The following is an 18,739-nucleotide window of genomic DNA, read 5'->3' as shown; positions in this document are numbered from 1 at the left end:
CGACAATTCGAATTCGAAAAAAGAATTTCGAACTCGAAAAAAGAATTCTGCAGTTTTTTGGACATATTATCAGGCGCGGACCGGATAACCTGGAGAGACTGGTAGTTTTGGGTGGCCACCAGGGCAGGAAAAGCAGAGGAAGATCGTCTGCGCGCTGGAGCGACCAAGTGAAAGAGCTAACTGGGGGCACCATCCATTCTGCCCTGAGAGAAGCGGAAGATCGAGAAGGATGGAAAGTTTGGTCGCTCAAAGGATGTGCGAAATTCAAATCTGCGGGGCTATTCTAACGTATCCAAACGTATGTGTTAAAAGGTTAAAACGGCTAATTATGATAAAATTATCAAAATTAACACATTTGCTATTCTCGCGGTCATTTGCGTAAGAAAGTTAACCGATATCCCTGTCAAAGTTAGCGGCACCTCGATGTGCCGTGCTACTGCGAGAACGAGAGAAAATATGTCAATTTTACATATTGAAAATTGAGATGCAAGATAATATGCAAAGTTTCAAACCACAATTTGTGGTTCGGTTCTACGGATTCTATGGTTAGAATCATAGATACTATTACTAATAAATGTTCGTTTCGCGGATGTCAAATAACTGTCGTAATATTGTTTTATCAATTTTATTATCCATCTACATTCTACAATTATACAGACTGTCGAAAGAAATAGTGACCAAATTGGACTCCGTGTTGATGAGAGGCATACCCAAAGGAATTCCTGTCCAAATTCAGGTAATTAAAATCACAAATTACTTCGACATTTAGTAGCTATACTTAACCCTACTTTATGACAGCGCAAGATAACATCATGGGTAAGATACATTTACTCAGTTTGACAACAGCACATGTAAATAGGTACCTACCTACTTCATCTTTAAGCATTCACCACGACAGAAAACATATTAAAATTAACAGATTATCATTGTTCATTGTCCTTCGTCATTCTTCATTTCCTCTTGTTATTGATTGATCCAAAAAACATTTCAGGTGATTCAGGGTATGCGGTAGAAAAATATATGCTCATTCCGATTCTACGTGCCGAGGTAGATTCACCTGAAACTCGCTATACGGCTGCCCACTGCTCAACAAGGAATGTCATAGAGAGACTGAACGGTGTGTTGAAAGCAAAATTTAGATGCCTTCGAGGGGATAGAGCCCTCCATTATAAACCTGAGAAGGCAACCAAGATAATATATGCGTGTTGTATTCTGCATAACATGATGCAACATTATAGGTAATTATTGAAGTTTCAAGTACATGAAAACATTACTTAAATAGATGTGACATTGGACTGAGTCTGTCATGTGCTAACACATCTCTTTTTCTTTCTTTTTCAGGATACCGAATCTAGAACCTGTTGATGAGCCTGTCCTATCGGAATTCGTGTATAATGAGACGCGGAATCAAAATAGATTAAGGGAGGCATATGCTACTCGTCAACGAATTGTTGACATCTATTTTGGTGACGATTAACACAATCACTATACCAGTATCTAATGGACAGGCTCGTTTTCAGCGCTCAATAACTCATTCCACACCGTTCCACATGTATGTGCCAAATAATTTAGCCTGTATTCAAACGTATATAATATGATATACGAAGGAGATGCAGCTAATGTTGGACAACAAGAAGACCAGGATCATCCCTCGTCATTTGCAGCTCGCCATCCGCAACGAGGAGCTGAACAAGCTGCTCTCCGGCGTCACCATCGCCCAGGGTGGAGTGCTGCCCAATATCCAGGCGGTGCTCTTGCCCAAGAAGACTGAGAAGGCGTGAAAAAAAATCTTATCGTCTATGATTACATGCAATAATCCATCTATCGTCGTACAAAAGGCCCTTTTCAGGGCCCCCATTTTTATTCAAATTCGACTGGTAGCGAACGTGTCGAGGTCGTTATTGTTGCTTATGAGATGATATTTATTATTTAACGAATCACTGGTCAAATTGGAAATGGAACGATTGCATAACGAAAGAGTTTTAACTTAAAGTTTAGTGTGCACTATTTATGGCGGATCTTAACAGCCTACCTCCACCCTTCGCCACTGGCACTGCCAGTAACAAACATTTTCGTTTGGTTTTACAATTACCCGTATTCCGTAGACATCAAAGGAATCAAAATTTTGCATAGTTATGAGTGGGTATTTAATGAAACAACAATGTATAACGTTTCAAATTTATTTAATCAAAAACATATTCAAAAAACAGATTGTGATCATTGAAATCTTAGTTCTGCATTCAGCTGACGAACGTGAAGCAGATGATGTAGTCGGTTGCAGCTTTCGTCTTCTCTCTCGGTCATCTTCGTTATTCTCTTGTTTCCTTTTGGTTTTCTTGGTATTGACTGATCTAAAAACATTTCAGGCAAATTAGGTTATGCGGTTGAGAAACCCACTGTTCAACGAATGTGGTAGAGAGACTCAACGGTGTACTTAAAACAAAATTTAGATGCCTACGAGCGAACAAAAAGCAACAAAAATAAAAAAAATATATGCATATTGTATTCTGCACAACGTGATACAAGAATTTAGGTAATTTAAGTTCAAGTAAATGAAAACAATAGGTACTTAAATAGATGTGACATTGGATTGAGTATGTAATGTATTGTGCTAACAAATCTCTTTTTTTACAGGATACCGAATCTAACTTGTAGATGACCCTGTCCCATCTGAATTTGTATATACTGACACTTGGAATGCCAATAGGATAAGGCAGGCGTATTCTGCTCAACAGAGAATTGTCAACAGATATTTTGGTGCCAATAATTAATTAAATAAATGCGGCGTAATAAATAACTAACCTTTTATCCAATATATTATCGACAAATGACTGAAATATGCCAAATTTATCATAATGCACATACTATTATGTACTTATTCTGTTTTATACTTTTATATATAATAATTATATTGTATTATATTAAGATTAATAAAAATTGTTAGTAATGGTTTTATACTTGGATTATTTTTTTTACAACACATATACATAATTTCTCCTGATACAATACTCTCTTTTGATATCGTAGTAGGGTGGCCCTCGACTTTAAAATAATTCGTTATTTCGTACATTTCTTACAATGTAGATTCTTGTTGATAATGCAAAAACTGTAATCTACCACGCAGTTGCTACTCTCTCCTCCGTTCCCTGTCACCTTCTCAAATATATAAAAGGGTGGTATTCGACTATTTATATATATATAACAAGTTTCTAAAGAAACACCCGTTAACTTTATTACACCCATTGATAAATAAATAATATTTTAATGTACACTTTCTGAGGAACTAATTACGTGTGAAAGTCGAGGGCCACATGTATTAAGTATAGATATGGCAGGCGTATGTACTACTTACTTACTAAATAAATATTGTTTGTTTACATACTGCATACATAATATTATATTAGTGTAAAGCAAGTATGAATGCAGTCAATCGGTCATGATGACCTAGTCTAGGTGAATGCTATTTTGATATAGTTAAAATATATAGATATTATATAATGAATGTATTATAATAGTACTTTCGTCTGGTTATTCTCCAATAAAAGGTTGGAAACATCCCTATTCATGGCCGGCAACATTGATGGAAAAAATATAAGACAAGCTGTATGTTTGCGGTATTTTTTCAATCATTTTCCTACACCAAGGTTTTCTTCAATATTTTTTATATAAACAAATATGAAACAAACAATATTTAACTATTACCTCTAGGCCGGGGTTGCAATGGTGTGCTCTCGGCTTCTTCCACAGGATGACGCCTTGATATTTTACGTGCTGGAATATAAAAAAGTTTTGTACTATAGTTGCATAATAATCCCAAACAAAATAATATACCTACTGTTCCATACACACAAACAACATTGTAATATTTAAATTATATATTCTTACCGTCAAAATCTTTGTCCGATTGACAATTGACTTTACGTATATTATCTATATTTTATGCAATTGACATGACTGGCAAAATTGTAGGTTAAGTTTGGTTACGTTTCTCACCCACGAGTGCACGACCAAGAAGAGATTATTAGTTATTGAAACATTTATATTATTGATTATTAAATATGTTGAAAAATGATAGCCGAACACGTCATATGGACTTAGTATGTATATGCAAAGTTTTATAGTAGGTGCCAGTGGCGAAGGGTGAATTTTGGAAAGAGGTAGGCTGTGGAGATCTGATAAAAAGAGCACACTTGTCAGGTATACTTACGAGAATAGTACGATATTTACTAATAATGAATAGGTACACACTAGTAAATGACAACGACACACTAATTCAATGAAACTTCAAAAACTCATTGACGACATAAAAATGAGCGATGTGTTTAAATCACGTATTTTTCAAAACATGTACACCCATCAAAAATCATTAGATAAAATTTATTTTTATTTATAAAAACAATCTATACTTATTTATTAATATTCGATTAAACGCCGTTGAAATTATTTTTTTAATTATCTTATTATAATGATTTTGGACAAAGTGCGCAGTCGTGACAACATTATTATGCGCGAATGTTTTAGGCTCTGCGATAGGAGCTTACCTTATTTCGTACAAATCAGCAGACTTGCTGAGGTTACGAGACGTAAAGTCCATACGAAAAAAATTCAGAATTATTTCACACGTAATCGGAGATTTATTTACGTCTGACGTCGCGGCGTTTATTATTTATTTACGGCGCGCTGTGGTATATTTTTTAATACGAGTACCTTTGCAGTTGTTTTGTAAACTGTGTAATACTGTAATACATTCCTACATATACGACATCTCTCGTTGGCAAAATAAATTATTTTTATGTAACATAAAATAATGAAGTGATTAAGTATATAAAATGTCAATATGCAATTAAAAAATATTTTTCTTAAGAAGGTAGGCTTTAAATAATCGCCTAGTATGGAGTCTTCGCCACTGGTAGGTGCATATATAAGTGGCGCATTTTTTTGTTATTGCCCCGGGCGCTAAAATACCTTGCTACAACCCTGCATATAACATTTTAGAATACTATGTTTAGAAGATATACCTAGCTGTAATAACGTAATTGTATATTTTTGGTGACTTGCCAGGATTTAGAGGAAATAAAAACTGGCGTTTTTTGTTTCCAAAACCTTCGAATGCAGTGTGATAGTCGCACGTTATAATCGCATGCGATATTCGCAAATGTAAAATCGCACTATTAAAAGAATATAAACACTGATTAGAAGAAAAAAAATATCTCCCGGGTTTAAGGGAGTGAAATACCCTGAAGAAATTTAGTCGGAAAATAGTTATTAGTATTGGACGAAATAACTATTGACCTCGCTTGTCTGTTTCGTTGACAAAGAAACGTTAATAGTCGATACAATACCTAAAACTAAAACAACGATGACATACCCCTTAATCAATTAATAAATTGAATAACATTTAATTCTATCAAAATCATTGTAAAAAAATACTTTTGAAGAATTCAATTACTCCAATTCAATACAATACAAAAGCTTTCTTATAATACAATTTACTTTCAAGTGAAAGTAAACATACCTAGTATTGTGAACACTTAATAATATATCGCCGAAACAGTTAGTACGTTCAAATATCTCGGAGGTTTTCTACAATAAAAAAACAATGCATTCTTCAATTTCACCAAAAAAACTCAATAATCCAAAACCAGTCAAAGTTTCATCTAAGGCACAATGCGCTTGTAATGTGGCATATGCTTACAGACCAATGAACATACTGCAACAAGTTTTTGGACTTCAAAAAATATCCTATCGAAATGGTGGAATATGTTCCGCCGGAATTTTGGCGAAATTATACTCGATTTCATTATCAGTATTGGTTTTATATTTTAGTTTTTATTCTTTTACTGTACTGCAAGGCAGAGAAATATCTTCAATAGCGATACTGGTCGTATTGATTGATATGCTATCAAATGTCAGTTGTGCTGTGACATCAATCATTTCAATGCTTTTGAGCACGTTTTTCTATACTCACTTCTTTGTGAAAGCCTTCCAACGATTTTCTTTGATTGACAAACAACTTGGAACGTTCAGCAAAAACAATTATAAATCCATGAGGAACAAAATACTTGCAGTCAATTTAGTTTATATTTTCATTTGTGTTGCACATTGTGGGTACGAATTCGTATTTGGAGTTAATTTGTGGAATGATGGCGGTCGACTGATTGGGACCAATCTTCTAGACATGTCTATAAACAGCGGTTTGATTGATTTCTCGGTAGTTGCTTGGATTATTGTGACGCGTTTGAGGAAGATGAACGAGCAGTTAGCAGTCCTGGTTAAAAATGCTATCGACGTGGAAGACTTAAATAACTTAAGAACAAATTTACCAACGGATAATTGCAGTTATTATTACTACGAAGATATGGCGAAGTTATCAATCATAAAAAGTGTGAAGAACGACGTCAACGGTGATTTAAAAAGTTTGGACAGACTTATCAAAGTGTATGACGAACTGGCCGATGTTGTTTATATTATTAACTCCTGCTATGGTTTTCTTGTGAGTATCAAAAGTTTACATTAATTTTCTATAGATTTTAAAATTATTACTGAGAGGCGTATATATACATAGTTAGTGACATTAAGGCCCCTATAAACGTAACGATAAATTGTAGCGATTAATATGTGCAGTCAGAACTGTACAGATTTATTGTAAGTACCTACATGTGGATGGTAAATCGCTACAGATATTTTGTTGATTGCGTTTGCGCAATTTTCTCGTAGCATGTCTAGTGAGTCTGAACTGGTCGTTCAATTACCTTATGTTTGACACATTTGATCTTCGAAGGACCGACTTGTAGCTAAAAATCTTAATGTATCTACAGAGCAGTCTCTCGTGGGAAGTTATGGCTTGTCACATCACAGTGTTTCTTTTAAGTAGAGTAACCAATGATAAAAGTGTTTAGTATGTAGTATGTAACTTCATATATCCTTATAATTTAGTCTTTTGGCGTAAATATTAACTACAGAATTTTAAATTTATGTGTGAATACTGTTTTCTCTTTGGAAGCCAATCATTATAACACATAGAACGTGACTCGCTTCTCTCTAAAACATAACATTAGACCCACAACCGATAATAATATGTCCGATGGCATATTGGTCGTTGAGTTAGAGAAGTTGATGACAACTGATAATCCACGCAGATATTATTATATTATGTGGCGTGTGGGGCTATAATATTATTATGGCAGTTCGATTTAACTGTACAGTTATAAATCGATACGGTTTATCGTTTCGTGTGTAAAGGTCTTTATACTGTAACCCACATAGGGAAACATCCGGAAAGATAGCGACAAAACTAGTATAGCCTTAGACAATAGATACAGATAGACGCTTCACATTGCCTTGGTACGTGAAGCTGCTTGCCGTGTGTTTGGTTGTGTGAGTGAGTGGACATATACGAATACAAACGTTCGAGACCATAGGCGTGCGGGAGAAACGGAATATTATTAATATTCATTGATGTTCATTGGTGGCTATCTTCAATATAATAAATACAGAAACTTCAAAATGTAATATTATTTAATTATCATAATAATATGGTACTTACATTAAAATTAACAAAGTAAATAACTAAGTAGGTACATGAGTATAATCAATCTTAAACTGACAAATTATCATATTAATTTACAAGTATCAATAATTCAAAGGTATGAAATCACATCATCTAAAAATATATACCTACAGAGTATATAAATAGACATGCACAATAGCGAATCGAATACAAAATATGGATCAAAGAAAATCACTTTGAAAAATTCAGATTATTAAAACACAAGTTGAAGGACGTGCAAAAAAAACCTATACAAATTATAATATTTGGATTATATAGAACAGAGGTCTGGGCAAGCGGCCCGCCAAGTTTTTCTGCGGGACCCGCGAGTTTTAATCGTATTTTTGAAAAAAAATACTTTTTTCTACATTTAACGCTTTGTTAAAAATAAAATTTTATAAATACATAAATTGCACCGTCGAGAAGATATCTGCAAATTTTACAACACTCTTAATTCGGACAAATTAGAACAACTTAAATAAAGATTCTGATCGAACAATGTTGGTCATTTCTAGATCAACTTATATAATTATGTGAACAAACAATTTCAATTAGGATGATTATCAATACAAACTCTTTACAATCAAACATCACTGATAAACATTTACAAGCAGTTTTAAGAATCTTAAAAATTAACATCTGAAATTAAAAGGATGTTGATGAATATAAAACAGTTCTTATTCATTCTTCTCATTAAATTGTTGGCTATAATACTTTGGACGCGGAAGACGCACACGGCGCGTAATGACCATAGGATTGACACGATGTATTTGATTTATCCAATTCTGCCTTTTTGGTTCATATTTTGGGAACCTGTAATCCATTAGGGAGCAACATTACAATAACATTCATAAACCAATTACATTTAGGAAATCACGAAGCAAAAATGTTAACAAACAGGGCACTAAATCGATTATTCCTCGGGCGTTTTTCAACATGTATACTAAATTCCATTTCTTTAGCAAAACAATAAAATGATTGCCTACTATAGGTAATCTTTACTTTCAGTTTTTTGTTACTTCAATTTTAACCACATACCCACTTTTTGCGGACGCCTATGAATAATCATTTCGCTAGTGCTCGCCCAAAGTGCTCGCACTAGACGTTCAGCATTAAAATATAATTTTCTATTTTTTTACATTATATAGTATTGTTAAGCGGTGAAAATGCAACCATTCGATAAAGATATGCATAATTAAAGTTATTTCGAAAAAAACACTAGGTCACTTGATACTAAAATATATAATAATATACAAATAAATTATCACGAACATGTATCAACTTACCTATGAAACGTAATACCATCTTCTTGCTTATCAGTACTGCTACCACATTTTAAGACAACACACAGAACCATCTTTTCTACTTAATTAACTAAAAATATTTACCACTGACTTTATGTTTACCACAAAAAAATGCAATTGTAGCAACACGAGCTCGCGGTTATGGATGCTTTCTGAAGCGTTTCACCACGATTTGCCAGCGACATTGTTGGAAACTAACCAACACATGTGTAGACCTTTTATCTTACTCTAGCGCGTGTCTCAGAGATCGTAAGGGTGCCGAATACTTTCTCACTCGCACTCATGCATCGTTTTTGTTCAGGCCTTGAGTATAGCGGTGGTAATGGGTGGTGGAAATTAGTGAAGGGGATGGAATCGTTGTATTGGAATTCACTCATCGGCAATGAAGGAGGACGAAATCGAATGGTGTTTCTTGTATTTTTTCCTAAGTTATGTTATAACAAAATTATAATAAAAAAAAATCAAAAATAACTAATATATCGAACATCATTGTCAATTGAATAATAAGTTATGTTAGTAAATACATTATACAGACTTACAACATGAAGCGCCTAGTTTCAAAAGCCCCTAACGGTTTTTGAACATTTTTGAGTTAGATATGTACTTACATATTTAGATGGATATTTTTGTTAGTTACCTATATGATGGCCAAAGATTGAACTTTAAAAAACGCCAAAAACCGTCCCGCTAAAATGGTTAGGTGTGCTTTTCAAATATCCCTAAAATGAAAGCCAAAATACTCTTTAGATTAGAATGTTCAAATTATCAAAATAAATACATACAGTTCACAGATTTAATAGATATGACAAAACTAGGTACCTAAAATCGTTTTAGGGGCTTTTGAAACTAGGTGCTTCACATATTCTTTATTAAAAATTATAGGTACATAAGTATATAATTCGTTTGTTATTAATTTCAGTTACTTTTGACATCAACTCAAACGTTCTTATACATTCTATCAACTGTCAATGGAATTATTATGTTTGAAGAACTACTAAAGGAAGACGTAAGATATATATTTTTAATAATTTATTTATCTCTTTTTTATAATACTTCTAGTACCTACATGTTATTTTATTAAATAGCTATTATATACATATTTCTAAAAACTTAACTTAAAAATTATTATTAGAAATTAGAATCTTTAAGATGCGGATTAAGATACATTAGAATAGGTACATAATGAAGTAAAGTAGTTACTTACTTGAATAAGAAATGCCTTTACATACAATTTTAGACTAAATGGTAAGCGGCTACATTTTGTCTAGGGGCGTCACTGGCCTAGTACGACATACTAATAATGCCATTAATTTAAAGGCGACAGGATAATAATATGTTCAATTTTAATTAGACTGCATTTATCGCCATTATATTTAGGTTTAATTCAACTAAAACATAGAAGGTAGGTACCTACATAGGATAATGTTGGCGGCAATTATCGTGGCGTAAATCCCATCCCATATTTCCACCCTACCTACAACACTCATTATTGTCATTAAGGCCTTTAATCAATTAACGAGTGACTGTTCAACCGTGTTTGCAAAACGGTAGTTATCTATATACCATGAAAGCGTCAAGACTTGCACTAGTTTGACTGCCATACCGTCATCAAAGCAGGAATTCAATTACTAGTTACGGTTCGACCAACGCATAAACAATCATAAACTCATTATCCACCCATCTGTAACAAGTTAAGTGTAACTGTTAGAGTGATCGTACTGGTTGTGCGAGTGCGTGAACACTGAACCAGCGCCAGCACTCCAGCCATCTCAACATCGAAGGTTAGTGCCTGGACTGAAACCCTGTGTAACCACCCTCCCCCAGTATCAAAACCTTCCTCCATACAGTCCACTTAAAATCGTCACCAGATAATACTACAAAATTATATTATAAATAGCTACCGATGAAATTAAAATAATAAAATAATATACATAATATATGTAATTCTATGTATATATCGTCGCCCCAAAAAAACAAAGGGGCACTTGTGCATAAATTGAGTTTTGAGAAAAACCCAAGTGTTTTTGGAGTGAAAAAAATCGTGGAGAGGTTATTACTTAATATTTTGAAATGAAATTTGGAACACATGTAACCTAATTACTCAAGATTGAAATGCAATTTTTATTTTTTTTATAATCTGTCAATTTTTGATTTTTAATAGGTTTTAAGTCACATGTTACCTTTTTCCTATTTGCATTTATGAATAGTTTTATCTTCATATTTTGATTTGCGAGCGTCCAATTAACGCTTATTGTGATCTTCCAACATATTTATTTGGGCCTCTTTATCCGCTGCCAACATGTTTTTAAATTTTTCACAAGTGCCCTTTTTCTGCAACGAAATTATTTTTTTTGTACAAAGGCCCTTACTCACTTTTAAATAATTACACTTGTTACCCTTTTCCTATATTATTTTTGTAAACATTGCACATAGTTCCTAAAATCGTGTACATGTTACCTTTTTCCTATACATTAAATGAAGATCAGTTTACAAATACACAAGTAACCTTTATTTTCTTTGCTCAATTGTGAATTCATGGGTTTTGCTTCACAAATGCCGTTTTGCCCATAATGTAGAGAAAAAAATTACGAAGAAAACTGCATTCATAACTCAAAACCGTCAAAATTGCACATGTGCCCTTTTGCTTTTGGGGAGACAATATGAGGCTATAACAAAAACCGGTAAGTAAACAATTTAATATTAGTGGTTAATGATGATTTTGTGCATACCTGTGTATTTTTCAGAGCAACCATACTATTCTCTACGTCATTGGATGGTCAGCACCAAATGCTGTCTACATCACGATTGCAGCTTGGGTTAGCGAAATGATAAAAAACGAAGCTGCCAAAACTAGTGACTACGTGGATAAATTGAATATCAACTCAGAATTGGGTAAATTATTGAACCTTTTCTCAGGAGCGTAGTAAGGTATTTTAGCGCCCGGGGCAGTAACGAAAAATGCGCCCCTTGCATAATACAAAACTTTTATGTAGGTACTGATATATCCCGGATCCTTTGGCTGGCTCAGGATGTTGGTAGGACCCGGGATTCACAAAAAAAATAATTAAATTGCTATCTGTTTCATGGTAAGATTAAATATTACATGAAACTCGTTTTATTTTGGTCGATTTATATTTTTAGATTACCCATGTTAGTTACACTTCAAAATATTTTATGCTCTTAATTTTAGTTTCGTTATTAATAATCATTATCGTTCACAACTGTTAATCTATGGCCTTTCACTCCGTATCCCATTTTTCAATTCCATGCTCGATTTGTATTTGTTTTTCTACTCCCGAGTTGTGAGGGCCAATGCTCACTCTTTAAAAATGGCGACCCTCGACTGACTTTTTTCTATCGAACCGTGTTGCCATCCTTCCCTTATATACTCCTTATTATTAAATTCCTTTGGCTTTCGTCTCTTTTATTCGGAAAATCACATTCTTCTCTGACATACTATTATCATGGCCCCCACAAGGGGGGGTCTGACAGGGCTCTAGCCTAGGGGCCCGGGCTCAGGAGGGGCCCGGCGTGGCGAATCGACCAGATAAATGACACATCACAAATTTGCTTTAATAGCAAAAAAAGTCACCCGCGGCGCTATTTTCCTTCGATAGTGTTATTATTTAAAAATATGTGATTGTACAAAACAATTTTTAATTGTGTATCGATACTCGACACCTTCATAATTCAAATGGATGTATTCAAATATACAAAAAGTCACTAAATATACACATTAATTTTACCTCGTACACCGTTTGGAAAACGGTACTGTAGAGCGTCACACTACCTTTATCCTTAGCGATAGGTAGGGGGGCCCGCCAAAGATCCTAGCCTGGGGCCCCGCCTCGGGATGTGGGGCCCATGACTATTATTATAATTAGATACAATTCTTACGTGCTAAGTACATGTTGAATATTTTGACAGTTAATCAAGGAATTTTGGACGTACGTACGCCCATTGTTGACTAGAGGTCAGGTGACATGGTTATACCTAATAATTACGTAATTTAGACAATCGGGAGAGGCCCAATAATCATGGGTGTAACAGTAGCTACATATGCAGACGTACAATCAACCTATACATATTATATACTCACTAATTAGTGTGATGGTGTCTGGTGAGGAGTCTAATCTCTTCGTCATTCACCGATTTAAATAATACAAATTTAATGACTAATATACGGTATTAAAGTATTTATTAAATATTAAGGGGGGACATGCTCAGCGTAGGTCAAAATGGAGCTTTTATTGCATTTTTCAAAGCATGATCCTGGACATTCCTTAATCGTTGTAGATAATTTTTTTTATGTTTTTGAATCCTTATTATCCTTTATATTTATTTTAAACATTTGATGACTGCATAAAGTATTTTTATTACGTAAAATAGTATTCTTTTAAACCTCTCGCTCTAATGTTTTAGAATATAGTCATATTTCAGTACATACATGTGCAGTGGTGTTAAGATTTTTTACATATATTAATTTTTAAACACATTTATAAAACCATTAGTATAATTTATGTCGACATTATTATAGTGAAATATTTACGATAAAAATTATATTGATAATCTGTGATCCCAAATTTGACAAGAATTAGGCATTTTATTATTCAAAAAATGGGCAAGATTAACACATTTGAAGATAATTCTAAAGATACTAATTATAAGCTATGTCATTGACCATTCAAATGTGATAAATATTCTACGAATAATGATTGCTTTATAATAATTATTGACCTAAGAATAAGGTAGTGTTTTTTTGAAATACGCCATTTCTTTTGGCATTCCCCAGTGGTTAAGCTACAACATACGGCCGTAGCCATAAATTGACAAACTATAATTGAAGTAGGGAGTAAAATGATGTTAACGCGCGTGTTTGAACATGTACCGTTTAAAAAAAAAAATCGGAAAATAGTGAAATTTCTAACTATAATTAACGGCCCACGTGCTCGTCGTAGGTCAAAATTGAGTTTTTATTGTATTTTCAAACCATGATCCTGGACACTCCTTAAACGTTGTAGATAATCTATTTATATAATTTTGAAGCCTTATTATCCTTTATAGTTATTTTAAATATTTGATGACTGCATAAAGTATTTTTGTTACATAAAATAGTATTCTTTTAAACCTCTCGCTCTAATGTTTTAGAATATAGTCATATTTCGGTACATGACTGTGCAGTGGTGTTAAGATTTTTTACGTTTATTAATTTTTAAACGCATTTATGAAACTTCAATTCATCTTCAAATGTGTTAATCTTGCCGATTTTTTGAATAATAAAATGCCTAATTCTTGTCAAATTTTGGATCACAGAGATTATCAATATAATTTTTTATCGTGAATATTTTACAAAAATTATCTCGTAATAAATTATACTAATGGTTTCATAAATTCGTTTAAAAATTATTAAACGTAAAAAATCTTAACACCACTGCACAGTTATGTACCGAAATATGACTATATTCTAAAACATTAGAGCGAGAGGTTTAAAAGAATACTATTTTATGTAACAAAAATACTTTATGCAGTCATCAAATGTTTAAAATAACTTACTATAAAGGATAATAAGGCTTCAAAATTATATGAATAGATTATCTACAGCGTTTAAGGAGTGTCCAGGATCATGGTTTGAAAATACAATAAAAACTCAATTTTGACCTTCGACGAGCATGTCCCCCCAGACTGAGCTATTTAGTATTCATCGTCATCAGGGGCGCGACAACCCAGCGTGGGTCCTGGCCTCCTCCAACAGCTCCATCCACCTGTCCCTATCCAGTGTGGCCGCTTTCCAATTCGGTACCCCCAGAATACGGCAGTCACTGGCAGCTCCATCCAACCACCGAATCTTTGGCCTGCCTCTTCTTCTACGTCCTATTGGATTGCTGGACATCACTCTCTTTGCCGGTTCATTGTCTTTCATACGGTGCACATGACCTAGCCATCGCAGTCTCCCAATCTTAATTGATTGAATTGCGCTGCAATCTTCGTACAGCCCGTAAAGCTCATCATTATATCTTCTCCTCCAATTGGTGCCGTCACTGATCGGTCCATATATATGGCGGAGAATTTTTCTTTCAAAGATGTTCAGGGCTCGTTCATTTCGCAGAGTTAATGTCCAGGTTTCCACTGTGAGCACTGGCTTTTCAAGTGTCTTGTAAGGAGTGTTTTTAGTTCGGCGAGATAGTATGCGGAACTTAAAATGTCTTAACAGGCCAAAGTAGCATGTCTGCGAATAAATGCTACTTTGAGCTATTTAGTATTATATAATAAATATGAAAAAGATTTGAACCACAGGCGATTTTTTACAAGAAAACATTACTTTTATCATAATCATAAGAAGCTCCATAATTTGGGCATTAGATGAAATTTTCCATTGATTTTTATTCTTGCACATTCAACGAAACCCACTTCTGCGCCCTACTCGAGGGGAGGCTGCCCCGGTCGCAGACTCCTTGTTATGACATTGCCGTTTCTGTTTATATATATATTTATTATATTGTACCTACTTATTGCTAGCTTCATCTAGCCAAAACATGTTTGGCCTGTCGTCCTGCAACCTTTTGGATTGTCAGACTCTCTATACATGTCCACAGCGCTCGAAATAGAAAAATTAGCCAGTGTTCCTTTTTGTTATAATATATCTATTATCTACCTATCTTAGATGGACAAAATATCTAATAACAGTTGATTGCATAAATTTTATTCATGAGTGTCATGACTGTCACGGCTCTTCCTCTGACAACTTCTATGGGTCTTGCGTGCCATAGAATGCTGGGAGAAGTGGGGGACCCTTTTAGAAAGCCGTTCGACTGCCAAATCATCTGGGTCACGATCTTAAGTCAGAAGGTCCTGTAGGAAGGAGGAGTAGAAGAATTCTATTCTCTTCACCTAAATAATTTGTATTTGTCTTCCCGGTGGGGTCCGGACCCGAACCCCATCTCTCCTCGTGTACATGCTTGGGTCTTTCACCAGATTAAATAGACTTCTTTATTACATGTGTCTGCCATTCACAGCGTCAAACTGCTAAGACTAATTATTCTCTCTTTACTAATTAATTGAATTACTCAATTTTCAGATTCTAAGCAGGAGGAACTAGTGGAGAACTTTTCTCATCTTCTTTCGGCACGCGAAGTGTTCATCACGGCGAGCAACTGCTTCCCGTTCGACTTCTCCTTCATACTGTCGTTGGTAGGCGCTGTGGCCACATACAGCGTCATCCTGATCCAAGTCAAGGCGACGACGGACACCAAGCCGACTGCAGTATACAACGAAACTTTTGCCAATATAACCAAAAATTAAACTAAATGCTATTAAACAGTCTCTGAACGAATCGTTCACTCGACCGATAGATGATAGATTAATTTTAATATAACTAGTACTAATTTTCAGCCAGAACGCAATAAAATTAATAAACAACGCATATACATATTTTTCGTCTCGTATGGCTGCCAGGTGTAGAATACAGCATAGGTAATAAATTATTATAAACAAAACCACTGACACCAATATATTACAGTGACTTCCCTAGACAAAATGCCACCCCTAGGCAGCGCCAAAATGCCGCACCATTTTTTATACAGAATTTTTTATCATCCTTTCATAACTCCAATATCTAATAAATCTCTTGTATGGATACATTACTAACAAGATATATTATCATCATCATCATCATCAGCCGGGGTCAATTCACTGCTGGATGAAGGCCCCCCCAAGCTTCTTCCAACTCTCTCAGTCCTGTGTCGTTCGCTGCCACGTATTTCCAGCGGCTTTTAGGGCGACCCTGTGGCTATTTCGTGCCCCTTGGGTACCACTGGATGACGGCATTTGTCCAGCGGCCGTACTTTCGGCGAGCAATGTGCCCCGCCCATCTACATTTCAGCTGTTTGGCAACATCTATTACATCGCGTACTCCTGTCTGCTTCCTAACCCATTCGTTTCTCTTACGGTCCTTTCGCGTGATGCCCAACATACACCTCTCCATACCTCGCTGTGCGACTCTTAGCCTTTGGACATCTCTCGTGTTGAGGGTCCACGTCTTGCAGCCATACGTGAGTACTGGTAGTGAGATACCCGGGGTTCCAGCGGCTAGCTCAGGTGTCCATCGAACCCCGGATTCACAAAAAAAAAAAATTAAACGGTTGGAGTATAAATAAAACTCGGTCTTTCGTGTTCGTGACGTGGTCTTATATTTTCTTATGATTTTTAGTTTCACAAATTTATATCTGGGTTTTTACGATTATAGTCGCAGGTCCTATCCAATTGGAAAAGGGACGCTTACTAACCTTTTTTTTTCTTTTTCAAACTTCGCGTACCCACGCCATTCTACAAAAAGGACTCTCGTGATTGGCCAAATTTTATCGCATGATTTTGATTTGACGAATCACGAGGACCACCTCGGCGCAGGCGCGCAGATATTTCGACGTAGCCGGCAAGTGCGGCAAAATTTATTATTTTTGAATCCTTATATTTAGTCTTAAAATTATCTCTTTCATCCATCATCATTTTTACTTTTTAAATTAAATTAAATTTATCTTAATTACACCTCCTCCCAATATGCGATTTTCACACACCGGACGAAGGCCTTTACCTATGAATAAAAAATACTTACGTGGTTGAGCAAGGAATCAGATTAGATGTTTTATGAAGCCGTTTCTAGAGGTCAGGGTTACGTTTCGACTTATAGCTACTAAATGATTATTTTACACCGGGAGAAGCCCGCCTGTAACAGGGGTGTATCAATTCGCCCCATCTGGATTAAAGTCGAAAGGTACGCCCTGATCTCATCGGCCAACCATCCAATTCCTTGTTCATCCGTTAAGTACATGGCATGATAACAGTTTATAAAAAAAATTCAACTACAATCTAACTATTCTAACAACTAAAAACAACAACAACATCTAAAAAAACTCTACACAACTAACTTCACGTATTGTTTCTATATTTATTTTAATTACTATTTTCCTGCTCAAAGCAATGCTCCTGAATAAGTCAGAGTTTGATTTATTTTCCTTTCTTATTATCATTTGTCATAATTTATTATTATTTTATTTTTCTCCTGTAATGTCATGCGTTTATTTTGTTTTCGTAATGTTTTTGTTATTCTTCTCGTTCTTTTATACTAGTCAGCGGAGGGGTCGTGGAGCTATAGTCTTCGACTCTTGGGCTGTCCAGTTTTTTTGTATTCCGAGAGGCTACATTTGTAGACGTTTGGCCCTCGTTCGGAATTATTATTTCGTGTTACGTTTTTCTTCTTCTGGTGCAATAGGAGCGTACCTCGTTTGGCGTCGTCTGCCTTTGCAACCAGGGCGTGGTAGTGGCGTTACTATTGAGCCAGGCTCGTTTCGAGCAGCGGATATCCTTCTGTGGAAAGTTTTCCACTCATCTGCTGGTCTCTGGAGTATCACCTCACGGACAGATACTGTGTCTCCATCTGTTCCTATTACTGCGGGCAAGGCATCGTATAGCGGTACAACGGCTAGGCTCGCTGACGGCGGCACGGCTTTCTCACAGGTACTAGGATGGATTTTCACAATAAGAATCCTTTTCCCTTTCTTTTTTTTTATAGATGGTTACACTTCGGAGGTACCTCTTGTTGTTTCACGATATCTTTCAGGCGTCACGTCCCTAGTCTCTCCATGAACCTGCGCGAGAAAGGAGAATGCGCACTCTCCACTCCATCAAGCTTTGGTATCATGAATTTTCGGCTACGCTGCCTTTGGATGCGCTTACTTCGAGAGGTGGCTCCCTTTGTGCTTCCAAATTGTCTTCATCTGTATTTATTCTTTTTCTTTCTTTAGTAATTTATTCGTTCATTAGACTTCCTGTACTTTAAATTTATTCGAATTTACTTTATTAATTACTCCTACCCCATACATTAAATAGCTAC

General features: G+C 35.3%; 1 protein-coding gene and 1 long non-coding RNA gene across 3 annotated transcripts; one reads left to right on the top strand and one right to left on the bottom strand.

The window, feature by feature from the left end:
* The first annotated feature begins 300 nt into the window (after positions 1 to 300).
* Positions 301 to 2,957, top strand: LOC147073285 (histone H2A-like). 2 transcript variants are annotated; one of them, XR_015070449.1, is made up of 4 exons: positions 301 to 736; positions 992 to 1,238; positions 1,342 to 2,533; positions 2,635 to 2,957. XR_015070449.1 is itself a non-coding variant. In XM_085945185.1 (3 exons), exon 3 carries the CDS (start codon positions 1,611 to 1,613, stop codon positions 1,779 to 1,781), a length of 171 nt encoding a protein of 56 aa, XP_085801311.1. In that variant the 5' UTR covers positions 301 to 736; positions 992 to 1,238; positions 1,342 to 1,610; the 3' UTR covers positions 1,782 to 2,957. The 2 variants fall into 2 exon arrangements, 1 of the variants encoding a protein (XP_085801311.1); XM_085945185.1 differs by having other exon boundaries at positions 1,342 to 2,957.
* On the bottom strand, positions 2,167 to 3,987 carry LOC147073284 (uncharacterized). The gene is made up of 3 exons (XR_015070450.1): positions 3,886 to 3,987; positions 3,703 to 3,771; positions 2,167 to 2,351 (listed from the first exon to the last, which is right to left on the bottom strand). It is a non-coding gene; the product is annotated as an uncharacterized LOC147073284 (long non-coding RNA).
* Positions 3,988 to 18,739: the final 14,752 nt, after the last annotated feature.

This window comes from Rhyacophila brunnea, unplaced genomic scaffold, assembly GCF_057557595.1.
Source record: "Rhyacophila brunnea isolate RB1 unplaced genomic scaffold, BYU_Rbru_1.0 scaffold_18, whole genome shotgun sequence".
Classification (NCBI taxonomy): Eukaryota; Metazoa; Arthropoda; class Insecta; order Trichoptera; family Rhyacophilidae; genus Rhyacophila; species Rhyacophila brunnea.
Note: the sequence above shows the minus strand (reverse complement) of the source record. Positions and strands in the feature narration are given on the sequence as shown.